The sequence below is a fragment of the Limulus polyphemus genome, unplaced genomic scaffold (assembly GCF_000517525.1).
Source record: "Limulus polyphemus unplaced genomic scaffold, Limulus_polyphemus-2.1.2 Scaffold2027, whole genome shotgun sequence".
Classification (NCBI taxonomy): Eukaryota; Metazoa; Arthropoda; class Merostomata; order Xiphosura; family Limulidae; genus Limulus; species Limulus polyphemus.
This window is the reverse complement of record NW_013667637.1, coordinates 32,448-52,012: the sequence shown is the minus strand read 5'-3', so window position 1 is coordinate 52,012 and position 19,565 is coordinate 32,448. Positions and strand designations below refer to the sequence as shown.

Below are 19,565 nucleotides of genomic sequence, written 5' to 3'. Positions count from 1 at the left end.
CGTAATATATGAAATTAATTTTTATTAATTGTAAAATTGGGCTCTGTAATTCAGATGTTAAATTAAGTAAGCTCAAAAAATTTATGCTTTTGAAATTGGTAGACGTGCAATAAGTTATGTAGGCATTCTGATTTCGAGAAGTAACTTGTTAAATAACGTTAATAATGCACCTGTGGATGCAGTGCCCTCATTAAATAACATCACTAAAATATACGTATAGGAAAATTAAAAGTGAATAAACGTTTGACGAGGAGTTTTAAGTTACCCTGTTTAATCACGTGTGCAGAGAGTGTCGAGTATTTTGTTACTAGAGTTTTTAAGAATGTTTATGTTTGAAAGTGAGAAGGTTTACAAATCGACTTTTTAAGATCGTTTATGCAAAAGAATGGGGCAATTTTTATTATAAGGTATAAGCTATTCAGAATGTGCGATAATTATCATGCAAATAAGCTATCGGATCAGCGTTTGGAGAACGCATCTTGTAAGTGGTGTATGCATTAAGATCGATGAATTTCATTTTTAATGTACCGTGGATCAAGTTATTGGGTGGGCACTTATGTATTTTAAGGTACTTTCACTTGAATTTTAGCACACCATACTGTGAAATACAAGACCTGTACTTTAGTATTTTTTTTAGTTTATTGTATCAGTTCCTGGAAACGAATAACATAGTAATAGTGAATTAACTATGTGGAAATATTTTGTTTAATCTACGTATAATCACGTTGGTTCCTAGTGCTAAAGCAATACAAAAAAGGTACTTTTAAATAGTGTGTATTGAGTATCGTAAGTTTTAAAATTCACTGATGTATTTCTGCTGTGCCAATTAATAGCTTTAAGAAGTACAAATTATTGTCCGCCAGATGTCGCCTTATATCTGTGTGAGATTGTGTTTTTGACGTTTCAGTTGCGGGACAGAATTCTTTCTAAAGCCAGCTCGTTTGATTCACTAGTGCAGAGTCATGACTGACAAATTCGCTGAAAAACATTACTTTTTTAAGTGGAGAACCTGTAAACTGAGTCGGTGAGGAGCACCGTGGTATGTTTGTTGATAGCCCAGGGCAAGACGAGAAGTAATCGAGTTCTGCCACCAGCATAGCGGTAAGACATTATATTTTAGACTGAGTACACATACTAAGTCAGATTCGATATGTTTACATTTTTTGTAATATATTTATGGAAAGGTTTCAATTTCTAGTAAAATTTACGTTATATTTTTTTCAGTCATCAACAGCATATCTTCTTGAAATGTTTAATTGAAATTTATGCTCAGTGCTCATTACCTAGAAGTAAAAAACAAGATCAGGTTCTGTTAATGTTATTATGTGAGTGTATTGATCCACTGGCTTCTTGGCGTGCTGGTACGATTAGCAAGTACTCGCCGACTCAGCGTAATATTTTTTCATGGTTTTAATGAAGTTAATTTCGAAAAATTGGCGTCATAACTTTTATTTTTCTTTTAAGTTTTTAATTCGAAGTTTAATATCCATGTTTTAAAGTAAGTATATGATTTCATACATACGCTATTATCGTTATTAATTTATAGGAATGTTAGGTACCCTCTCAGTAACTGCCGTATGAAACTTATCCCTTTCCATGTTCTTACGATAATCAATTCTACAAGTTGACTACCCTATTATAACTGTCTGAGGCATGAAGAAATAAGAACACAGCTTGAAATGCTTCAACGAACTCGTATATATGCTTAGGATATAATGAAAAACAACATCTGTATCACAAGGACGTCCGCAGGATATATTACAGAGGGGGGGGGGAGCAAGATGAGAAAATGATATCAAAGCTATAACTAGGATTTTGGTTTGGTTTGATTGGAAGTTCGCGCAAAACTACACGAGGGCTATCTGCGCTAGCCGTCCCTAATTTAGTAGTGAAAGACTAGAGGGAAGGCAGCTAGTCACCACCACCTACCGCCAACTCTTGGATTACTGTTTTACCAACGAATAGTGTGATTTACCGTCACATTATAATACCTCCACGGCTGAAAGGGCGAATATGTTTGGTGGGACGGGGATTCGAACCCGCGACCAGCAGATTGTGAGTCCAGCGTCCTAACAGCCAGGATCTAAAATTATGGAAATGCAGAATTGATAATCCTTAGGTACAGGTGCCCCCTTTCCTCCCCTCCCTTTGCGGATGCCCATGCTGTGTCATGTCAGATTTATTGCTGTTAGAGTTTCTCTTATGAATAAAAATAAAATGTATTCCTATTACGAGTTATTAATTTAGTTTGATATTGTCTTTTTATTTATAAATTCATCCTTTAATTTTAATTTAACTGCTATGGAAACGCGGAGGCTTAAATTTAATTGTGTGTTTCAAATGGAAAACGGTCGAATATACTGTAAAAATCGAAGAGGAAAAATTATCATCAATGTTAATGTTTGTCACAAATAAAAATCAGAATACGTAATAATAGATAAAATGATAATTAGGATTAGAAAGTTAACTTTTAGTTTGTGTATTTGTATGCAACCACATGTCGGTTTGTAAATGTGACATCTCGTAGGAAACATGAAATTAATATTGAAATTGTAAATATAGACAGTATAATATAGACGGAACAAGATTTAAACAGTGCGAATATAACCCAGAACATGTATGCCAGAAAATGCTGTCAGAAGTGAGTGTGACTCTTACCGTTTGCACATATATAAGCTTCAACTTCATGAGATTTGTGCATGCCCCCCATACAAATGTTTGACTGTGAAGATCAGAATTTTAAGAGTTATAGTTTTGTATTATGTATAAAATGGTGTTTATTTAACCATTTACTTACCAATATACAAAATAAATATATATATCCAACATGATTTATGCATGTTTTTTTATTGTTTTAAGCATTTTTTTTTTATTTTTAACCAAATAAGATCCTGCTGATTGTTGTTTAATGGATTATTATCAGACGTGTGACGAAAATGTGCCCATGTTATTAAAACATATGACCCAGTGCCAATACATTCATAATACACAATAAATTATTGTGCATTATTAAACGTTGAATGTTCTTATTTTATGAAATCTATGCACAAGAATGGTCATAGAATATATTGACCGTTCTTGATATTTTAAGGGTTAACTGTTTCGGCTTCTTGTGTTTGCAATAGTTTGTTCTTGAGAGCTATAGCTTTTGTCGGTTAAATCTTGGAGCCAGTTTTTTATCATGTTTTTCAAAATTAAACAGTTTATGTTTATTCACCATACACATTTAGATTAAGTAAAAATAAGATTTGATTTTTAATAGCTTATATACATACATGCATGAGGCATATAGAACCTAGGAGCCTGAGGCCACTAGGTAACGTTAGCACAAGAGGGTCGGCAGTTTTAGTGGTTGGCTTAATTTAGTTCTTTACTGACCGATTAAATATATTTTATAACCCCCTAAATTTTTACGTTGAAAACATGACGCAAGCGTTTTGAAATTGAGAAATCAGATGATTGTTTTCGAAACGAAAAAGTAACCAAGACGAGTAGTTTGCAGTAATAGTTGTTTTGTAGCTGTGAACGTAAACTTTAAGTGCTCTGAGGCCTAGAAGCTAAAAGTTCTATAAAATAGCTAGCCATTCTAACCACTTATTTATTAAAACTATGCGTAAGTTACAGTTTTAAGCTATATTTTTAATGTTGTAATGATGATGTTAAGATCGAAAACTTTAATAATGTTGGCTTGGAAAGTCCTAAAGATTTTAACGCCACATTTTCGAGTACAGTCGAGGTTGTAATATAAAAAAGGGGTGTCAGTGAAGCATCAATAGGATAGATGTTTGTTGCCAGCTGGTAGAGTGAATCAGTCAGTGTGTTTTCGCTTCAATCCTAGTTTTGTTTTTAATGAAGTATCTGGTTCTGTTAGCTATCGCACATATTGAGTTATTTTGTATAAGTAAGTTTATTTTTATGTGAGTGTAGAATAATTAACATGGCTGTAAATGAGACATATAAGTTATAACAGTCTCCAAGCTTGTAAGAACGTGAAGGAAGAAATAAGAGGACTGGACTTCGAATTATTTTCACCAAATAATTTAACAGAACCAGCCAAGAACAACCACACACGTTACGATGATATTTACATAGAAATATTTCTGCTTTTTTGTATTTTTAATGAAAAAAAAACTAGGATGTCGTAATAATAGAAATTATTTAACCGTATTGTCTCTTTATATCTTGATTTGGTATCAAAACAATTATAGTATAAAAATGTAACACAACAATAAAACTAATGTAGAGGTCGCTGAACATTAAGAAAAATAAAATAAAATACAGTGATAGTTTATTTCGTTCGATTTCTATGAAGTATTAAAATCATTACTAAGGAGTTTCTAATTGAAAAATGTACGTAAAATACCATTAACCCGGTAATGATTTTAAATTTCTGTTTTAAGACATCATAGTGCATCCAAATTTAAAGGTACTGCTAGTTTTATATAAACCATTAAGAGGGTGATCCTTGTATTTCATTATTGTTTCAAAAACTTTATAAGGTTTTTGATGATTTCATAATATAAGATTAGGCTGTTATCCGTACATTATGTGGATATTGCGAGAACTTTAGTGTCCGTAATGCCTTTCAAACATAATCAAAAAATTAGATTAAAACTCGGTTCATTGTTTCTATCAAGTATCAGTAAAATAACGAACAACGAACGAGAATTCACTTTGAATTTGATATCATTTCTTTGAGATTTCTAGCTAATATCATCCCATACGATAGCCAGTTAACAAAATGTGTGTATATGTATGCAAGATAAGTATCCCGTCACCGTTATCGTGATTTCATGTGATTCTAAAATGTTTATCTTTTGTTATCAATATGGCCTGTGAATTTAAATTCACAGACTTAAACAGTGTAAATATGAAACGTTTATTGGGTGTTTATATTCAAGGTTGAATCGGTGCTGACTAACCAGAGAAATACGGACGTATAGGGTTGTTCATTTTCAAAAAGCGATGGTAATACAGAATTGTATATTCACTTTGTTGCTATATAAGCTCTGGTGCCATTTTCATGTGCGTTTATCCTTGAAAGATCTCTGAATAATGATTAGAAACAACTGGTTTATCATGAAATACTCGGCTAAACAGCAGCGTAAACTTCAATCAACGGATATTAGCGTATTATTTCATAATACGCTACAGTTACATCATTATATGTCTGTTTGTATTTTTGTGCTCATGTTCGTGTATAACGTGTTTTCTTGTGGTGTAAATATATATTCTATATCACAGTACTCAGTAATGGCGGCGCGTGGAATTGGCGTTCTCGAGCAATGTGTGAGTGCGCTTGCGTGTGTGAATATAAGATCTTTATACACAGATTTGCGAAGACAGTTCCTATGTGATGATGTTACATACGTATAAACTTTGTATAAAGTAAATAGTAAAAACAACAACAAAGGTTAATTCGATTATAATGGTTCTAACTTATGTTCGTTCAGATCTTGTATGGACAAAACCACTACAATTTACTGTTATGGCAATTGAAATTTAACAGTTTAAATTATGTACATTGGATCTATGTAGGTTACAAACGTATTCTTGTATATCAAGCGTTGGACAGAGATATTTAACGATTAATATACCATTCCATTTAAAGAAAGATTGCAACGCTCACCGGCTGATTCTTAAAAATGGAAGGAAGTTTGCTTGTTACAGACTTACGATATGCTGTGGTGTTCGTTCTGTTGTGGCGGATACGCTCTTTAAGTGTATTTTATATTTTATTGACTATGGTAATGTTTAGTAATACCAGTGTATTGATGTGGTCAGAAAAGACCGTTTTGCTCTTTTTTGATGTTTCAGAAAAAAATGAACAGAAATGTTTGTTATGCAGAATTTAATTAATCTCCTAATTTCGGATGTCGGAGCTCTCTTGTCACTTGTTTTTTATACTTGGTATCTTGGAACGAGGTTGTCTGTTCTACATGCATACCCAGACATGAGTACGACCAGCGGGAAAATATTAAACCCTTTCGAAATGCAGCTAATCAATACCGCATTCTGGCCCGGATTCACAGTAGTTGTTACTCTTGAGCGTATACAAGAAAATAGCGTATGCAGAACTGTGAGTGATACTGAGGGAAATAGTTTTTATAAGTCACTGAAATGCGTATATTACGTATAATCATCTGTTCTTATGTTACAGTCTTTTACTTTAAATTATTTATTTATGACATGCAAGTCGTGATAATTTACAATTCACCATATTATGAAATTGATAAATAAATCCTAAACTTTTTTGACTCGAAAGACAAGTGTGTAACGTAATTGTACGAGGTTTTCTGTACATCCTTTACTCGTTGCCTATACATCTAGTATATAAACAGGTTGTGTACGTAGAGTTATTGATTAGTCAGCTCGCAAGCTGTGTTATCATCTGTGTTCCTTGGGCTGAGACAGTTTTTCCTAAGGAATCGTTATCGCTTCTTTCGGCAAGCGGCAGCTTCGTGGTTTTAACATGCATCAGAGTAAAATAAATGTACTATAAATATGAATAAAACGCAAAGAAACTTAGAAGAAAATTAATAAATCTGAATTGTACTCTCTTTTTTGTTCTATGCGCGTGTTTCTTGCCTACCTTAGCCTTTTGACTTGACAGTTTACACGCCTGCGTCGTCTAAGTAGGAAACAAAAAATTTGTATTTTTGTATACTTTTATCCCTAAGATATTTATTGAAATTGACTGAGAAAATTCTGGTGCAGTATCCTGGTTTCCAGTGTTTATTATTTCTCGAAAGAGAAAAACAACAAAACTCGAGAGCTTTTCCTTGTCATATTTCACTCTGTTTATTTATCAAAAAAAGTATTATTGTTTTTGTTTTCACATCGAGGTAAGAAACCTTTTTTTGACTGAGCAGACGCTCTTACCCCAACCGCTGAATAACAAAGAATGAAGTAACAAAAAATTATCGATCAGTGGAGGCCTGTGTTGTTGACTATCTTCCTTGCTGCAATGAATAAAAACCTTATAACCTGAGCGCTTTCGAAAGATGGATCTTTCTTCTTCAAAGGCAAACTGTAATGTTACTTTCTAGGCTGAGATGGTAAAATGTTGGCAGTGTTTTCAAGATAAAATAATGTTGAATTGGCGAATCTTTCGTTTTTAGCTCTATTAGTGCTCGTCGCTCAGGAAAACAGCTACTTTAGTGTGTGCATATGGAAAACTTCACCCCTAGTGTAACAGTAGTAAGTTCAAGTTTAGCTGATATCGTGAATGAGGGTCTTTTCTCTTTATATTTATCCGTTAGCTTAAATTGCTGGTTCTGCGATATTATTGTTTCTCATACCTGAGCAACTTTATTCATCATATGAACTTAACGTGTGCAACCAATGAATATGTAAGTTGTACCACTTTTTAACACGAAGGTCATGTTCTGTAAAGCGAATGACGATAGCAGTGCGTTTAGCAAAGGGCAGGCGGATTTCAGTTTTTAATTTTTTTTATGGTTTCTGGATATCATTGAATCTTTGTTTATGAGTAGGTTTATGTTTCTAATTTAGATATTTAGTATATAGAATTAGGAGTTCTGTAGTAAGCTGAATAGATTGTTTTAAAATGGCCAAACAGGAAGATTGAACCAAGAAAAAACGAAATATGAGATTCTGACAAGTTTATTTGTCATCAACAGGTACAACATACGAGTGAGTGTTGAATAATTACACTTGAAATTATAACAGTTTATGTGAACCAATCATAAAGCAGCTGAAATATCATTGGTGAATAAATATGATTGGGAGACAGGATATTTGTTTATAGAGGTTTTTATTTCTATTAATGGGACTTTCATGATTTTTCTATTGCAGTTGTTTTCTGTAGAAGTTACATGAGAGGAGGTGTTGTGACCACAGTCTTGTTTATATTGAAAGATGTGTGAGAGTGCATAATTGTGCTTGTTTATGCAGGTATTGAGTTTTCTCCTTTTTTAACCTATGTAGCTTGCTGTATAAAAAATTTGTTGATGTGAAAAAAAACAAGATCCTAGATGCTGGATTTTTGAATTCAGAATGTTTAGGGAATTACAAAATGGATATAGCATCAGGAGTTAGTTTTTAGTATGTTTGTTTATTATTAGTGGGGTAAGTGGAATACCAAGGTAAAGTAAAGACAGAGATGTCACTAGGTGCTTAAAGATTTGGGGCTAATGCCCATAGGTGCCCAGAATTTTTGGCATTACTGTATGTTATCAAGTATGGTTTTCCTTTCTGATTTTTCCAAACCCCAACTGTGGATTTGGGGCACTGTCAAATAGAATCAAGACATGGGACCTGGGTGCCAGTGCTTAGTGACACCTCTGAGTAGAGGTCAGTTTGGGTGGACTTGTGACAAACACTTCATGAAAATTTTCTTGATCTGATCTAGTTGATAATGATGTTGAGAAATGATCAAATTTTAAGCATTTTTTTATGATGAATTTTATTGAAGGGTGTTGTTTGTCAAGTGTTTCAGAAAAATCTGAGCTTCTTGTAAATTGGAAAAACTTCTAAATGTGTTATTAAAATATCATAACCAACATGTAGAAAGAAAGATTGTTGTATTTAGGGTGTGTTGTTCAATGGAAATCACATGTAAATTACAAAGCAGCAGGTAGGTTACTTGTGGCTATGTCATTGATCTGATCACAGTTTGCATTATTGGCTTGAAAATTGGCAATTTTCATAGCAACTGTCAATAATTTAGTAAGGATAAGAAGAATTTTGGGATGCAAGTGTGAGTAAGAAGTCATATGCCTTTTTTTTCAATATTACTAAGGTTTAAAGAAATGTGTATGCAGAGAATTTTTGTTGCAGTTGAAGTTAGTTGGGTTAATGGCTTGTATCCCCCCCAAAAAAAACAAAAAAAAAAACACATTAAACTTAAAACTCAAATTAGGCACTTAACTATTATTGTAAGAAATTAAAATTACATATTTTTTGCACTTGATGAGAGATAAAGTAATATATAAATGAATATATTTTAATTCCAAATGTTATTTTTAACTCACCGATGGTGTCTGGCACAAACACTGTAGTTTATGACCCTTTGTTCTTGAACATCTGTAATATCCAAATAACAAGAAAAAATCCATTTGGAATAATCGAAGCCTAAGGCAGTCACGTGTCTTATATGTGTTTAAAACGATTATTGTAAATGGATTTCTTTCAGTAGGTCAATGAGCATTTGACATTGAGACACAACAGGTCTTTTACTTAGTTTGTGATGAATCACTCATATAAACTGAGTAAAGATTTTAACAGGATTATTGTGTAGTTCTTGAGTTCAGTATTAAAAATGAACAATAAATATTTTGTGTGACAAATGTTTTTGTTTCTGACTATTATCCAGAAAATGTTTAAGATATTACTGTGTTATTAGCATCATGTTAGAAAAATGTGTTGGTTCCATAGAGTTTATAGCATGCATTGATAAATAATTTATTTGTTCCTAGTTGGTTTTTACTTAAATATACATGTATATGATGCTGCAGGTTGTTATGAATTCACTTATAATGGAGAAGGATACCAGAAAACAAGATTGATTTTTACTAAGTTGCAGTTTGGTTGGATGAACAATGTATGCCTTAATATAAACATCTTTGTAACAATTTTTAAGATTTAGAAGTAAATTATGTAAGATGTACAATCAAAATTTTTGCTGTAATAATGATAGATACAAAACTGGTTCCCAACACTTAACAGCTGCCATTTTTAAATATGGATGGATGAAAGACAAACTATTAGCTTGATGAATATCTGTTCGTCACAAAAACAAGTAACCTTTTGTGTGCAATAAAAACCCATTTTACATTTGGAAATTTTGTTTATCAAATTAAAAGAAGTTACCAAGGATTGAAAAAAATCCAAAAACACTTGCAATTTAGTAATTAAATCTCAAAAATATGAATCTTCTGATTTTTCTGTTGTTTTCATTAAGCAATTCAACAAATAAGATTGTAGTGAGATAAAAAAAATAATCAGTAAAATACTTCCCTAAAACAAAATTTATAAAACTTGTAATGCTACATCATGCTAACATACACTTCTTCATTCATTATCAAATTTGTTTGCATAAAAATATCTGTAGTGTTGGCTTTAACAATAAAAATATTCAAGTTTTTTTTTTTTGTAAAACTACACTGATTAGTTATATTATTAGAACTTAGGACACTTACATTGATTTGTTTACATAAAAAGAATTGATTGTTATCTGCCATGTGATTGCATCAGCCTTATAAATACAAAGATTTAGTCATGTCATGGTTAGTTGACAAAACAACGGGTGAAAGTATCTCTTATACTTTTAAAAGTGCATAATAGTGCCGTTTTAGAAGGTGTGTGGTTATTAAAAATGTTTTTTTAAACAGCTGTTCAAATGTATATGTCACTTGGGTTTGTCAACAGTGACAATTCAAAAAGGAATACAACTGCCACAAGGAAAATCTCTGGCCATCAATTTCTAGTGTCTGACTGAAGGAAAAGACAATTGGACAGATCCAGAGAATGCCACAGATGTCATTGTTCAGTTGACTGATTCATTCAACAGCATTCTTCCTGCTTAAACAATATACTATCACTGCCAAAAAACTTGTTTGGCAGCTTAAGACTTTGTGACTTCAAGAATTTTCCTGGTTATGTTACACTGAATGAAAACAGAAAATGTATTGCAAGTTTTGTATAAAGGTGGAGCCAGCTGGTTGCAAGTAAAATTTATTCTATTTCTGTAACAGACCATTTTGAAAAATAGACTATGAAAAAGCACAGTGAAAACATAAAAATGCTAGGGACTGAAGTGTCAACCAAGACACTTATAGCCAGAGCAATGATACATGCTAGTAAAATCAATGCAGTAAAAAATCACAAGGAATTAAAAATGAAATTCAATGCTACTTGTCTGATTTGTAGATTGTCCTCATGAAGAAGAATAGTTTGATGCATCCAAAACATATGACGTCAATATAGCACGTGCTGAATTTGTTGCTGACATTGCTGATGAAATAAAAGGAGATTTGTAAAAAGGGATTTACAGTGCAAATTACATTTCTGTTTTAACTGATTGTGGAACAGATATAGCTGGGAGAGGTAGTGTAATTGTGTATTGCAGGTATTTTTCTGCAGATGTAGTAGTGAATTGTCTGGTAGGCTTAGCTGAACTATATCACTGTCATGCTCAATCAATCTTAAAGTACTTTTCAGATTGGTGGTGAGACAAATTAAGTACTTTTGGAGAAGATAGTTCTACTGTTAATGTGGAAGCTATAAGAGGGGTAGGTGCTCTCTTGCAAAATGAGATTGGACAGCATATCCTGTAATTTCATTGTTTGCTACATAGAGTTGAATTGGCAATGTTTAAGTGCTCAAAGATCAATTCCATTGATTGAGAAAGTACATGATTTTCTGCATTTGGTATAGAAAACCTATCACTTCAGTACAATAAGTACACTTGAGTTAAAAGCCATTAGGGATGAGTTAGGCTAAACAATTAGGATACCTTTGGCTGTACAGTGCTATTTTAATGTTTGTAGGCATATGATGAGAACTTTACTACTGGACAGGAACATTATCACCACATAGAGAGATTCCAAAAACAGTCATTAGAGGAAGAGAAAAGCAAGTTGTAAAGGAAATGGAAAACTCACTTTTGTACAGTTTTGTTATTTTTTTATGTGACCTCTGTTCAGAAGTGTCAAAACTTAGCCTTTTATCCAGAAGATTAGTTTATTCCATAACATGCTTACCTCTTCTCACACTACAGCTATTACTCGATTACTAGGGTTTATTTTCCTTTGCCTATCTAAGTATTGGTATTATTTGTTCAAGCCTGCTCCAGTCTTTTATTCCTCACTTAATTGTCCTTGGCAGTATCTGTCTCGTGACACTCTCCACCTATGTCAGTATGCCCTCTATCTTGGTACTATATATAAGCACCTCCTTCAGATAATATTGTCACCTTTTCTCAGCAAAGCGTTCACTAACGGGTTTCTCTGTAGTACAACTATTGGAGATACTCTGGGCATTCTTCGTGTAACCTATTTGATTTTCGTAAACCTAAAAAAAATTTCTTTGGCAAGCCAATTTATGGCATGAATTCCTGGATTAATGCATTGAACACGGAGGCAAATCAGGTCTTTCCTATCCCACCTCTATCTAGGTGCTCATGAATTTGGGTGGGAGTTGCTGTTGGTTGAGGCTACTCGTGACCTTATCTGTAGCGAGATGGAGACATATATTCAGTCCAGTGGTGTTTTTCTCTGGGGGGCTCTGAGGCTGGACTTGTGGGTAATCCTGGACATTTTGAACAGAAATTAGATTCACTTTTTCAAGCACCTTCCTTTACTCTATCAGCTTCTCATGAGGCCAATTTGGATCAGTTGCCTCCAGCTCCTTTTCTTCAGTTGGGTCTTTCTTTGGTTGCTTTTGAGTCTGAGCCTTCCTTGATAGTAGAAATGTCTGAATATGAGTACTTGTTTCTCCCTCCATCCCCTGATATTGCAGTTCATGCAGGAAGGATTACTGCTCAGTTATGTGAAGGGACAGCTATGCCTTGTCTGCCACATTTATCAGAACAACATGCTTTTACCTACAACTGCCAGGTGGAAACATATTTAGATGCTCAGAGAATAGACTCTGAAAATGTGGAGTTCCAGAATGGAGTTTGTGGTCAACCTGAATAGATCAGAATTTTCTAGGATTCGTCTGCCCCTAACTATGGTGCTGAGATATTTACTGTCCCGTACACTTTTTTTGGAAGCTTCCCAATGATTGCCACACAATTTGATGATGAGTTGGGACCATTGTTAGCATCCGCCTTGGTTCAATTGGCAGCTTCTGCACTTTTCCTAGTCTCTTTCTTGGCTTGTATGTTGTTTTTGGGATTTGTTGGATAGAGGTGAGTTGTTGAAGAGTGTTCATCTATCCACTGCCACTCACCATGTGTTATATGAGGCCCTTTTCATGAGGTGGCATCACACCTGTTTCACCACAACTTTATATCAATTTTAGTTGTTATGTGACTTATTGATTTGAGTATTCAATGCTGTCTTAATACAAAAAAACTCAACCTCGTGTATATTAAAACTGGTTTATGTGTGTGAACATTTTGCTGTGTATTTACCCTGGTAGTAAACTTGTAAATGAAATATTATGCAGTATTTCCACTTACCAAGCGTGTAAAGCCTGTTATAGAGTTAGTGAGCTTGGACTAGGAATTATAGTTGTCATGCTTATTTACTTCTTTCTTGTTGTGAATTCTAGTAAAGTTAACGGGCGGTAATTTTGTAACTTTTAATTTTTCTTTAAAGACACTGAAAAATCCAGAAGTCAGTTAAATGACTTCTTCAATATATGCAATGTCTGTTTATGTCAGTTCTTGATAGCAAATTAGGGGTATTTATCATAATTTTTTCCTTAAGTTAAAATTTTAACACATCAGTCAGGTCTCTATTAGATAGATGCTCTTTTGTATTAACTAAAATTCTTTAGCATCTCAGCATCTGCACTTCTGGGATTTGATTGTTTGTTACTTTTCTAATGTAATAAATGTATTTTCTTTTCATAACACTCTCTCAAGAAAATTGTAGTAAGTGCAATATAATGTATGTATCATATATATATCATATCATTGTTTAAGTCTTCCTATAAGATAGGAAAAAATATAAAATTTTAATGAATCTGTAAAGTTCACAGGTTAAATGGAATTTTTACTTTTTTTACTCTATAACTATCACTTACTGTCATCAGTAATATTGGATTGGGTGCATACCAAAGTATAGGAAAATTTTATGTATTATGTCTATGTATCTTAAGAGAAATAAATGGGTGTGTATTGATAGATTTATTTGTCTTTCAGTTATGTTATGTTGAAGCTGTGTGGTATGTAAATGCAATTCCTAAGGCTCAACTGCTGAGCAAAGAAATATAGGATACAGAGATAAAAGAATTCTGGAATAATTGGAAATACTTGTATATTTATATATACATATGTCCTGATCACCCTGATGAAGTTGCAGCTGATGTGTATTTTTAATGGTAACAGTATGTGCAATAAATAGTACTTAGGAATTTCCAATGATTTTGTGCATTACATAAACAGGTACTTCACATAGAATGAGCCCGTATACAGCTTGGTGTGGTATTTCTATAGAAATCAGCAAGACAATAAAAACATTTTTGTCCTCTTAGGGGTATCTTTGAACCTTGAGCTTATGATATTCACAGTCATAATGGTTTTCTGAAGTTTTAATTTTCTAAGTACAGTATGAAACTGAATTTTTCCAAGACATGAAATGTTTTGAGTTCTTTGATTTCTAGTGTTCACGTTACATATAATCAATAGAAAAAGTATGAGTGATGATCTAAGTAATGTCATCAAGGGGATAAAAATCACCTGTCGTGAGATCTACAAATCTTCCATTTACAAAATGTCTTTTTTTTTTATAACAATTTATTTTATAAAACCAATGTAGTAAGGTTTTCCAAATACACCATTAATTTGAACATAGTAAATGCCCTTTAATAACTTAATTAAAAATAAATGCTACTATATGTTATAATTACTCTGGTTATGTGATAATTTCCTTGACAAATATTTGTACATATTTTTAAGGTTAAATTCACTATTTAGAAAGTTATGAATTTTTGATTTTAGAAAAAAGTTATCCTCCTATTTCAAAAGCTATGAGATTTCAGATTTTAGAACCGTATAAGGTAAATACTTGAAAAGTTTTGAAATATTTAAAATTAATGTACCTTAGGTAGATTATATATTTAATGAATGAACTTGTGACACAAATTTTGTCGGGATTAAATTACTTCATTAGACTTTATAAAATTGGATATCCCTTTTAAGAGAATTTTAGTAATTTAATGCATCAGAATTCTCATAATCACATCATGTTCACAGTAGAACTTCTGCTATAGAGTTTGCAACTGTTAATCATGTGATTACTTTTAGTAGATGATAACATACATGTGGAATAATGGCTTTTTTTCTTTTTGAAGGTGTAAACTGTATAGATGCTGAAATGAAAATTCCTTTTTTAAGCATCTCAGAGAGGAGTGACTATAAAAAATATACCCATTAATTCGTGATTATAGTTTCTAAAAGAAGACTGAACAATTCATTTTTTAACCTAGCTGTTTTAATAGTGTTTTTAGAAATCTGTATTCAGCCACTTTGGTAATAAAATTTTGGACACGATAAAGTCATGTTTTGGAACTTGTAAGTTTTGAAATTGGCTAAATTGAAATCACGTTTTAGTAATATAATACTTTTAGTGTAACTAGCTATAGGGGCAAAAATTAGATAACGGGGAGGACTAAAAAGGTGTATATGTGAAAGTTTATCCTTTCTTGATACAGTAGAAAAAATAGGAGTGATAGATTTTTATACAGTGTAGTTTTATTTACCAATGTGCAACTAAGAGTTCAGGTATATAGAAATTGTGCTTTTAATATCAAATAATGTCTTTTTACAAAATACAGTTGGCTCTTAACACTAACCCCTATATGTATGAATGTAAACCTTGATTTTTGTTTTCTGTCCTGTCTGATTAGCTACCTAAACACCACATGGCATGTATGTGTCCCAGTGGGTCAATGTTTTGTAAGACTGTACATAAATTTAAGTTTCTATCATGCTGACTGGGTGAGAATGTAGAAGAAGCATTATATTACAGTGTTATGAGTGTACCTTAATTAAAATACAAATTCAACTGACTTATTGATAGGAGATTTTCTTCACATCTACGTGCTTTATTTTTGATAAATTAATATAGTTTTGGTTGACAGAGAAACAAAGGGGGACATGTTTCTGTTTCCCCTACACCTCCAAATTTACCCCTAACAGACTCAATAAATTTTATGTTTTGAAAAGTATAGCTTTCAATTAACCGGTTAAATACATCAGATAAGCACAAGTAAGAATATACCAATAATGCTTACCAATGATTTTTGTGCAAGGATGATTTTGAATTCTAATTTAACATGAAATACTGGATATAAACATTTTTAATAATTCCTAGGAAGGATCCATGCTGAATGGACTTCATGTTAAAAGCATACTAGTAAACAGGTTCAAGATAATTTGATTTTCTTTATTTTCTACAAAATAAGATTGATATTCATTTCTGTGTACTTTATTTTTTATATGTGGTCCATTTGGATAATTTATTCACTATTTTTTTTTTTTTGAAACAGTTAGGGTGGAATTGCAGTGTATCTTTATTTTTAGCTGATAATGTTAGAAATTTTACTAATAACTTAAAGTTTATAGATTTACTTATTGATGAAGGATTACAGTTTTCTTTTTAATAGTTTAAGTAAAATAAGGTATTCTGAAAAACACGTTTAGTTCATACTAGAATTTGAATAAAAAAAAGATAAAAGTGTGTGACAGAGAAAGAATAACTGTCACTTGGATAAAATGAATAAATATTGTAATTTTAGTTTTATTCGAAAGAATAACTGACTTTTGTGAGTTTTCAGTATCAAATACTAACTTTAAGATTTATGTGCAATATAGGTGGGAAAACTTGCATATTGTGAAAATCATTTGGAATATTTATATTATATTTAAAAATTCCTTTTTCACTTGGTGAATGTAATTTGTTCCCCCTCTATTAATGCTATTTATAAACATCTATTCTTGACCTGACCTATTTTTGTCTGTTACTTGCTTACACTTTTGGTTGTGATATATGTACGAACACTTGAAACCCTGGTAGAGATACAGAAGTGTAGTCATGTAGAGCTTTCTGGAGTCAGCTCTTTTACCACTGCCTTTCCTTTGTTTTTCTGTTGTTCTTCCACTTTTTAAAGAAAAATGTATGCTTTAGGCCTTTAAAAAGATCACCATTTATTAGATAAGTATGGAACGTGCTTTTCATAGAGTTTTTATTATTGCAGAGTTTTAACTTTGGTTTTGGAGAATGATTGATGATTGACAATTTAACAACCTTAATGATATAAATATAACAGGTTAAAAAACAATGAGTATCTAATTGGTAAATATTACCATTCTAATAATTAAAAAAAAAGATGCATTTTAAGAAATATTTTCACTTTTGTGTTTGAAACTATGTATTTAACATATCACAATTTTATGCCATTGCACAAGTTTTGGAAAAAAAAGTCTTTTTAAGACATTGCAGGCTTTAAAGTTTCTGATGCAAAAATTTCACTCTATCTTTTTAACTGATGACAAGTTTTGACTTTTAAAGATTTTACTTTTGTTGGTAAACTTGGTTATAGCAATAATGTTCACACATCTGGAAAAGGTTCTTTAAAAAATCATAATAATTACTCTTAAACTGATGTATCATGCAGCATGTAAAAAATGTCTGAAGTTTTGTTTTTAATATGTTGTCAAGTTTATTAGTGTGATTTTTGTAACTGTGGAAAAAATAACATTTTAGGATTTTATAAATAGTAAAATGAAGATTATGAAATGTGTAGTATATTACTTTTTAAATAAAACTGTTTATTCATTTGTAGGATATACATCTTGCTAAATATTAGTAGCAAACTATGGGAAGGAACTTTTTAATCAAGACCCTGTGCCTTGCTGTTGTAAATTATCAGTAATTTTGTCTACAAATATATAACTTGTCATTCAAGAAATGATGAAAAAGGTGAGTTTACAAATTATTGCACTTTGAAAGGCTAGTCAATAACATCTAAACAATGTGTTTTTACAGACCAGTTTTGATGATATGTAAAAGCATGAAACTCTAAGTTTTACATAACTAATTTACTTTGTTACTTCTTTAATTTAGTTATTGTTTAGCTTTATTAGTACTTTTACGTTAATGAACAAAAAACATTTAAGTTTTGTTTAGTTGGTTGTATGGTTGATTATTTTCTGAAATAAATGCAAAACAGATCCATAAACTAAACATGGACTGTAGGTCCAAGGCAGTCACAAAATGATAGAAAATGAAGTAAAGAACAAAAATCAGAAGTTAAACTTGTTTAATGTTTTGTGTGGCTTGCCTCATAAATGAGATTTTGATTATCTCAAAACATGAAAATTAATGAATTAAATATTTCACTCTTTAATAGAAACTTGTCTCACATTATTTTTTCTAATTAACTTCCCATCAGTTTTTATGACTTTCTTTTCTAGTAGTATAAAGATGTTTAAGCAACCTATATATTGAGTCTGTAAAGTTTGTATTATGAACTTCATTATTTTTCTTAATCTTAAACATTATTTCTAACAACAATGATTTACTGATTCCTGAGAAACAAACTACAGCATTTCCAAGATGTTTTTTCTTCCGTTCTATGTGTACTGCCACTTATAGAATGCTTGTCTGTCAGATGACTCATGTTCTTAGAATAGCAAGTTCTACTTTCCTCAGCAGTTGTAAAACAAAGAGTTTTCAGTGTAAGGTAGGGGGTCTTTTTCTTGATGAGGGGGAATATTGTGATCTGCCAAGATTGAGATAGCTATTTTCAAGTGTCAGATGGTAATTGGGGATAAATGTGATTCTCCTTGTTCTTTACGAGCTCAACTTGATTCAGTATATTTTGTGCTATTACATATTAAAGGATATTATTATGTATTTTGAGTGGTTTGTACTTGTTTGAAGCTATTATACTGATGAGTAGGGGTTGTCAAATACATTTTGACATTTAGGAGTAAATGATAAATTCTAAGAGCCAGGATAGTAGCTTAATGAGAGGAAAGATGGTGGTGGTGGTGGGGTGGGGGTTCTCCACATTTCACCAAGAAAATGTGTGTCCCAGTTTTCAGTGTTTTACAAGTTACACATTTTAGATGTAAACAAAACATGTACACCACTTTATTGCTAATGCTTTGGAGGTAAACCAATCATGCAATCCCTTTTTATTAATATAGAATTATGTAAAGCCCATAGAAACTTTCAGCCTCGGCAATTGAGAGGCTAGTTGCAGATACTCGTGTTTTTGACTTACGGTCAAACATTGAAAACAAAAAGTATTTTTTTTTTAGGAAACATTGTGATGTGGTTTCTGAGATTCTCTAAGCCTAGCTTATGACTGTTCTTGTTTTGTTCAACTGTCATAAATCTATTCATCTTTACTTCTTGATGCTTTACTTCTGGATAGCAATTAATGTTTGACTTTTTGTGGTCATACATTATGATTGATTTCGAATACATTGAAGTGTTTCATTTGCTATTCTTGATATTTGAATAAATTCTAACTAGAAAATTATCTAATAAGTATGCTTTAATGAAGTTTTATGAACATTTTTAGTCTAAGTTCTTTCCTTTTCTATTAATTTTATTTACATCTGATATGTTTATTTTACTTTCCCATAAAAATAATTACTTATTTTCTATTTTTGGCTCAAAGCTTTAACCCAAATGCCATTAGTTAGATAAGTAGTTGAAAATCAAAACAAAAACCAATGGAAAAGCAACCTGGAGCTAGGACCTCTCGTTTAGCGAAGCAAGAAGAAATCGAACTGGAAGAAGATGAAGGTTGTATCAACCCTGTACCAGTGATGATTCATATTGAAGATAGAGGAGGAGGAAGAGAAACAGAGAATCAAGAGGATTCAGATGGAGGAGGGGAGGATGATGGTATTG

At 32.1% G+C, this 19,565-nt stretch overlaps 1 protein-coding gene across 1 annotated transcript in view; it reads left to right on the top strand.

Moving 5' to 3' along the window:
- LOC106465713 (R3H domain-containing protein 1-like) overlaps positions 1-19,565 on the top strand; it is an 83,238-nt gene that overhangs the window by 31,909 nt on the left and 31,764 nt on the right. Inside the window, exons 2-4 of the mRNA XM_022393631.1 lie at positions 908-1,101; positions 17,482-17,618; positions 19,330-19,559. Coding sequence (XP_022249339.1) covers positions 19,385-19,559 — 175 coding nt within the window. The 5' untranslated portion in view covers positions 908-1,101; positions 17,482-17,618; positions 19,330-19,384. The remainder of the gene's footprint in view (positions 1-907; positions 1,102-17,481; positions 17,619-19,329; positions 19,560-19,565) is intronic.